This window comes from Antrostomus carolinensis, unplaced genomic scaffold (genome assembly GCF_000700745.2).
Source record: "Antrostomus carolinensis isolate BGI_N321 unplaced genomic scaffold, ASM70074v2 scaffold14347, whole genome shotgun sequence".
NCBI lineage: Eukaryota > Metazoa > Chordata > Aves > Caprimulgiformes > Caprimulgidae > Antrostomus > Antrostomus carolinensis.
In genome coordinates, this window is record NW_010326716.1 from 29,355 (window position 1) to 36,972 (window position 7,618).

At 47.4% G+C, this 7,618-nt stretch overlaps 1 protein-coding gene across 1 annotated transcript in view; it reads left to right on the plus strand.

Moving 5' to 3' along the window:
• Positions 1-387: 387 nt before the first annotated feature.
• LOC104527860 (glypican-4-like) overlaps positions 388-7,618 on the plus strand; it is a gene marked incomplete at its 3' end in the record, with an annotated part of 25,057 nt that continues 17,826 nt past the window's right edge. Inside the window, exon 1 of the mRNA XM_010171684.1 lies at positions 388-544. Coding sequence (XP_010169986.1) covers positions 436-544 — 109 coding nt within the window. The remainder of the gene's footprint in view (positions 545-7,618) is intronic.

Sequence of the window (7,618 nt, forward strand, 5' to 3'; positions counted from 1 at the left end):
ATGAAGGATAAGGTTTGGCAGCAGGGTGTGAAATTGGAGAGAAGGCAGCAGCTTGCATGCAAGGCTGTGTCTTTTAAAGTACCATCTGAGTTGGAAGGATGAGTTTCTCATCCTAACTTCTTGTTTTGATCTTCAGTGTTGACAAAGGTTTGCACAATTTGCCCAATTTTAGCATCAACCCACCTGCCTGCGATGGTGCTGTGTTGTGGGACCTGTTGGAGAAGCTGGAGCTGAGGTTTGCAATGGAAAGAGTTTGTCTTGGCCTGCGAAACTTGACAGTATCGTTCTACTAGGGGTCCTTGCACCCTCTGCCTCACAAGGCAACCTCTTTGCCCTTGCATGGAGAATCCTTTTAACTCAGGATATTTTATTCTCTACTTTTCAGGTGACCACTTGAAAGTCTGCTCGCAAGGCTACACATGCTGCTCTCAAGAAATGGAGGAGAAGTACAGTCAGCAGAGTAAACATGACTTCAGAAACGCTGTCGTAGAGCTTAGCAATCACTTACAAACCATGTTTAGTTCCCGATACAAGAAGTTTGATGGTAAGTGCAGAGACCTCGAACTTTCTCTCCTTGGGGTAAAATGTAGAAAATTCCCATCCTGTTGTTCTCTATACAGTTGTTCTGCTCTGCCTCCCCCTTTGCTGGGGAAGTTCATGACTCACGGCTCAGAGGGCAGAGCATGCCTTGTTTTGCAATCCCACGAAAGAGAAATATTTGCTGATTATAGCTGCTTATTTCCCAAAGACAGAGATCTTTCTTTCTGATTAATCTTTTGAAAAAACGTTTTGCTCTTACTGTAAGATCGCAATTAGTTTTGTTGGTACGTCCCACAGCGTGTGTAATTGTAACGTGCGCATCTTGCAGCCCTGGTCTACAAAAATGCTGATCTTTCCAGGTGTGTTGTGAACCAGCGGGATTTGTATCCATCTTACTTGGCCTTTGGGGCTAGGTAGAGCAGCAGATACACACAGAGCTGGTTTTGTGTGGAGGCTGAGGGTTCAAGTGTGATGCAGGGTCAGGAGGAAAATGAACAAAGTCTCGGCTGAGTTCCCATCGCTCGAGTGACGTGGACTGCTGACTGATAAGCAAATGACTGGTTTTGGCATTACCCTTGGATCTGCAGTGGTGCCGTGTCAGACTGGGTCTCCATAGGGCATGCCTGGCTCATGGGAGCTGCAGGAAGAAACTCCCTGTGGAGGCAGCTGGCACACACCCTTCCAGCGTTGCCCACCTTGCAGCCAGATGCCTTTCTTTGGAGAACACTTTGGTACATCCCTCTTGCAAACAGCTGAAGCCAATGCCCAGGCGTTGGGCACAATTCCTGTATGAGGTCCGAGCAGCATCTCTTGGTTTTGCTGCTGAACTCTTAGTCTTGGCAGTTCCTGTGGGACTCGGCAGGTGCGTTGGTGCTCCTGGTCACTGTGGCCCCTGCGCCTGGGCATCCCTGGGGGGGAGGAACAGAGCATCAGGCTCCTGCCTTGGTTGTCCGGGTTGGCTGGAGGATTGAGAAGACACCCAGTTGCATGTGGAAATATCTGAAGAGTCAGGTGGACTGGGTTGCTGAGACTTTTCTTCTGCTTGTACATTATCATTGCCATCTGGTAGCAGAGGGTGATTCCACTGCATAGCTCCTCTAGACCTTTTTCTTCTTTGTTCATTCATTGGCTCGATGTGGATTTTCTACTAATATCCTAAAGTCTATGCCTTGAACCTCGAGGGATCTCCTCTACACTACCGCAGCAGGTAGCAGCCCCTTTCTTTCAAAAAGGATTGGCACTTGGGTGAGCGAAAAAGTCCCTGGGTATGAAATTGCAGTGAGTCAAAGTGGAATTACGCAATCATCTTGATAGCATCTCAATCTGCTAGCTAAATATTTCCCTCTTAACCTCTGTTGTCTCTGCCTGCTGGTACACCAAACGGGTGCTAGAGAGAGAACCAAAGTGTCTAGACTTGCAAGCTTATTACATGTAGAACAAGACACTTAATGAAATCCAGCCCATAGATAAGCCATTTCAAAGAGACCAGAGGAACAGCATCTGCTTCACCTTAAATGAACGATGAGGCTTTTTGAAGCGCTGCATTGAAAACAAAGAGAATGCACAGTTCACGGTATTAGCATCCCTGACGTGGTGCAGACGTATTGCTGGGTGTGTCTGCCTGTTTGTAGGGTGAGAGATGGCTGCAGGGCTGCATGACGGCACGGAGATATTAAGCTGAGCTGGATACCTCTCAAAGCACAAAGCTTCAAAATGGATGAGCTTTGACAGGGAGCCCTGTGTGAGCTGCTTTGTTTGTGCTGTGTGGTTCTTCCGCCAGCCCCTTGCAGCATGCCCTGTGCTGGTCTCATCTTGATCTTAGCCCTGGGAGTTCTTGACAGGCAAATATGGAAGGGGATGGCGTGATCCTGTTCCTCGAAGCTGGAAGGTGTTTCTCTGTCCTGTGCAAAACTAATGAAGGAGAATTAGCAATCTCCTCAGCCTAATGGCCCGATCTTTAAGTGTTTGCTAATATCGGATCTCAATCTTCATTTGCTGCAGACAGAGCTGATCTATTTATTTATTTATTTATTTGTTTAATCTTACCTGGTGTGGAAGCAGAGATTAACTGCTTACTGTCCTCCATCATTTACTACTGGGAAGACTTTTAATTATGAGTGCCTCTCTCCCTCCAGCCCCGTCACCTGGAGGCTAAAGGCACCTCCTCTTCATCAGCACTCCTGCTGGTGGCTGGGGTGGGTTGAGGAATTTCCCCTCTGAGATCCTCAGACTCTTCTGCAAAAATTTTGCAGTCCACAGCAGCCCTGGACTGCTGTGGTGTTGCTGTTTAAGAGCCTGCTGGTGAGTTATTGGCTGCTTCTGGTGTGGTGTTCCCTTCCTGTGGTGCTTGGTCATCAGGTCAGCTGTGGTCAGTTCTGCCTTGCACATTTGAGTGCTCCTTGTCCAATATAATTCTTCCCATGCTGTTTGATGTAACATGCCCAAGCTGCAGGAAGGAGAGACAGTCAAGACTCATGTATTTGTCCCAACCTCTAGGAATGAATGAGATTGGAAAAGCACACGATCCCTTCCAGCGCTTTTCCTTTGCATGGGCCCATGCTCTGATTTTTAGGGTTTGCAGCTCTTTAGGGCTGCCTCATTATTAGTAGCTAAACCCATACAAATGAAAATAAAGCTGACACAAAAGGAGCTGTGCACCTTCATCTATTTAACAAGAAATTGTCTGTGCTGCAGCTGTGAAGGGGGACTGAGTGGGTAAGATGAGTTATTGCAGAGACCAAATTCAGTTCACTTAACAGGTCTCCCAGCAAGTGGGACGAATGCCCCTCTTTGCAGGGTGACACATCCCCATGCTGTGAAAGGCCACTCCAGGATGCAGCTCAAGCAGCAAACCATGTCTTCCAGCTCTTGGAAAGCTTTGTTGTGGGTTCCCTGGCTGCTAATCTCTCAGCCTTGACATTCAGGTCCAAGAGGAGAGGCAAACCCGTGCTGCCTCCGTTATGTGCTTGACCTTTCAGCAGTTGCTGCTGCAAAAGCAGAGTCGAAGTGGCGGCATGTCCTTTGGATGGAGGCTGTGATGCCCTGTGGCTTTTGGAGTGTTTGCATCAGCTGTTGCTGGAGCACTCTGTGCCATTGGAACCCTTGCCAGAATTGCTCTGATCTGACACCAAAGCCGTACAGAAATGGATTATCTCCTCTTAATTGGGAGCATGGAACAAGCTGCTGATTATCCATCCCCAAAGGGCTGACCAGGAGTCATTTCAGCTCCTAATGTGTAATGTGACAGCATTAGATCCTCCTGCACATGTTTGGTTTGCAGACACTGGGAGAAGACTGGAGCTTTGAGTCCCATATCTTATATATCCTGACTAAATATTTGCTTACAGTACAGCTATGTATGCTCCTGGGGGTCTCTCCTGTTGTAATTTAAATGACTAGCCTGATCCCAGTGTAGCAGTAAGGTATATATTTTCAGCAGTAAGGGAAATGCTTTTGTGATAAAATAAAAAATACTTTGGGAGTTGTTGGATTCCCCAATGGAAGACATTTTTAGAGGTGAAGATTTGCTGTTTTTTCCAGCATATATGATCTCAGATAAGTTTATGGGCTTCATTGAGAAATTAGTAGGTGAGATTCTCTGGCCATGTAAGTGTATCCCTCCATGATAGTGACAGCCATGGGAAAGCCACAAAGCTGTGTGCCTGTGGTGACATCTCATGCCACAGAAGCAGCTATAGCAGTTGAGGCTTTAAACACCCCCCTCCTTTTTTAAAAAAAATTTTTTTTATTTAAAAAATCTCCTTTGTCTTGTCTCATCTTTGCCAGTTAGTGCCCTCCCCTTCCTTCTCCCAGGGATTAATAACATTAATAGGATTAATAGTGACATTAAGACTACATAAATGCTCAGTCCCATTTATTAAACTCAAACTTTCACCTCTTTTGCCCTTTCAGGCTGAAGTTTTCCACGCCAGGGTCTGTGCTGGCCAAGCAGTGCCTTGGGGAAATTGCTCAGCTGTTTTGAGGAATTGGAGCAGGGACAGGACATAGCCCATAACTCTCCTTCAGCATTTCCGCTACTCTGTTGCTTCCTAGATAAGATATTCTTAGTTTTTTCTTGTTAAAGACACCTCCTGAATCTCTTGGAAGACTTAACTGTTGTGCCAGACCTTTTCTGGGGGGAGAAGTGCTGGGGAAGGCAGAGCCCCAAGAGCAGAGGGACTGTGAGGCTGCGGCCGGCTGCTTGTTCTCCTGCCCCTGCATTTCACAAGTGCTTCTGCTGTTGCACTTAAACCAAATCTTGTCCCTTTCTTCTGTGCACTCTGGATATAGGGAAGGCAGGCAAGCTCCTGCGACCCTTGTTGTGTGTACAGGAGATGAACATGAGGTGGTCTGTCCCTGGGCTGAGCTGGCAGTAGGTTTGGTGTTCCCAGTGCCCAAGTGACAGAAGGATCTGTATGAAACGGTACAGCCCGAGACAGCATCTGGGAAGCTATTAAATGCCAAGAGTCCTGTTTCTGATCTGCTCACCCTGATTTTTCCATTAGCATTTAAGATAAAACAAATACAGAAGTGTAAAACAAAACCCCTTTGGGACAATGAGCGGAAAGAAACCAAATCCAAGCAGCAGGAACTGGCAAGAGGTCCCCAAGACCGTGGTACACCCACCCCTCTGCTGCGCAGGGACTGGGCAGAGGGGCTGTAGAGGGGCCCCTGTTCATGGGCTCACATGTTTATGTTGGGCAGAGTAGCCACAGGTATGAAGTGTGGTCATGCCATGCATCTTTGAAGCATCCCAAGGTGCCCTTGATCTTCTTGTGCAAGCCCTGTGTTACTCCTGGGTGCATGAATCACTTCCAATAACTGGCTTGTGGCTGAGTCTGAGTGACTAGTCACAGGATGCATTGGACAAATACCTTCCAAACTCTGCTGAAACTGTTGGAAAAAAAAACCCTGGGGTCTCATTTCTGAAATTAATTTTTGTTGTTCAGATAACCCTTGGCTTCCAACCGCTGTGTCCAGGTAGGGGTTAGGAGGGAGGTGTGCTGGGACAGCAGGATGCATGGCTGGGAAGTGTTAATAATGGGGGAGGAGACAGAAGCGATGAAGGAAAGCTTTTGGTGGTCTCCTCTCCACCGCTCCAGGCAGTGCGGAGGCAAACGGTGAAAGATGAGCCCCGCAGGTGCCCAGCCCACCGCTCCTATAGTTAGAATCTGGCAGACCATCAGGGTGCTCTGCCTTACCGAAATAACTGCCCTTTGGGGACCTTCATCTTGCATTAACTCTTCTGTTGGAAGCTGCCTGCAAGAGCAGAGACCTGGGGCCTCATCCTGCTTGTGTACCAGGACCCCCCTGTGTCCATGGCACCCAGGACCGTAGGGTTAGTCCTGGCTGCTGGCACACTTCTCTGTGCAGGAGGCAGCTCCAGGTGTTGTGGCACAGCAGGAGCCCTGAGAGTAAAGTCCTGGTGGACCTTTGATGCTTGCTGTGCCAGAGTTGTGTGATGTTCCTGCTTCTGAATTAATGTGTGGTGGAGAGAGCTGTACCAGTACAACCCATCCTCTGATGAGTGCACTGATGACAACTGAATCATTAACGTACAAATAATAGAGTGGTTTTGTCTATCTGCTGCCACTCACATCTACGTGAAGGCACAGCCTCATTCTTCCCTCTCCAGAAAGGGATGACACCAAACCTTATACCAGCCAGGCAGAAAATGGTGGGAAGGTCCTTCAAATTTTGCAGAAGCAGTGGTTGCTGGGAGCCAGTCCTTCAGACTTGGTTTCAAACCTGTGCTTATTCGGGATAGGGATGGAATGATTTAGGAGAAGCAGGAGGGAGCAACCACCAACACACTTCCTTTAGAAAATTCCACTTGTGGGCTTTTGTTTGTGCTTTCCCACTCACTGCAACAATAATGAAATAAATTGTTTGCTGTCTGTGCAGTGGAAGCTTGTTTATTCTTTGTTTTCTTTTAACTGGCTCCTCTCCATCTGGAGATTTTTAAGGTGGTGCGTAAACCACTGGTTTTTTAGCCTTGTTCATTGAGAAGCATGATGCTTGTCTGACAGAGGGGAACCAGACCTCTGTTTTGGGATGCTGAGAAAGATCCTGAGGTCAAGTCGTACCAGAAGGAGAAGATCTCAAAGTGAGGGGAGGTTCCTGCCCTGTAGATTGGGGTAAAAAAGAAAAAGGAAAAAAAAAAAAGATTGGATTTCATAACTGAACAAAGCCTTCAGCAATGGGCAAAATCACTTTGTGTATGGGCTTGGAGGGATCAAAGAATCTTCTGGCATCTTGGGTCCAAGCAGTTCTGCTGTTAAGACCACAGGTAAACTGCTCTTACCCTTTTGGGTTTTTTTCCCAAAAGCAAAGATATGGGCAGCAGGCATTCTGCTTGGCTACAGGAAACGTGCCTGGTGCTCTCTGATTACTAATTGCTGTCAACCAGTCAATGAGCCATTGTTCATCTGTTTAAAATTAACTCTCTCTTCCTCCTTCCTGCACAAAGGATCCTCGTAGCCTATGTGCAGGCAGTCCTGGGAGCTGCTGCCTTGGATGTCCATTGAATTGGTGATGTTTTGGGGTCTTGTGGTGGGCTTGAGGGTGTGAGATTCACTGGTGCAGAGCTGGAGCAATTTTGTTAGTGTTAAATGTACTGTAATGTCTTTGTGTCCAGCCGCTTGCATTCTGGATGAAGAAATAAGAGAGGTGGCTCTAGCTGGAAGAGCTCTTCATGCAAATATAACGAGATGAGGGGAACTGAGGTAAGGGGAATGAAAAAGCCATCCCCACCATTCAACAGCACAGATCCTCCTCAAGCTCTCCAACAGCAGTAGGATGGAGGGCTTGGAAAAGTAGGTGTGTGTGAAATACCTTAGCAAGTGTCCCAGAAAGCCCCTCTGAATTGGGGGTATGCGGGAGGCAACCTGAAGGAACTTGCTTTCAGATTTTGCAGGTGATGTTTGCTGTTTGGGGCAGGAAGTTGGTGTGTTGGTACCTAATGGACCTGGGTCAGCAGATAATGCAGTTGAGGAATAATAGATGTGTTAGAAAAGTCAGTTGAGATTGAGGAATGGGTGTGAGGAAAATTAGACATGGGGGGAGAAGTGGAGGGAAA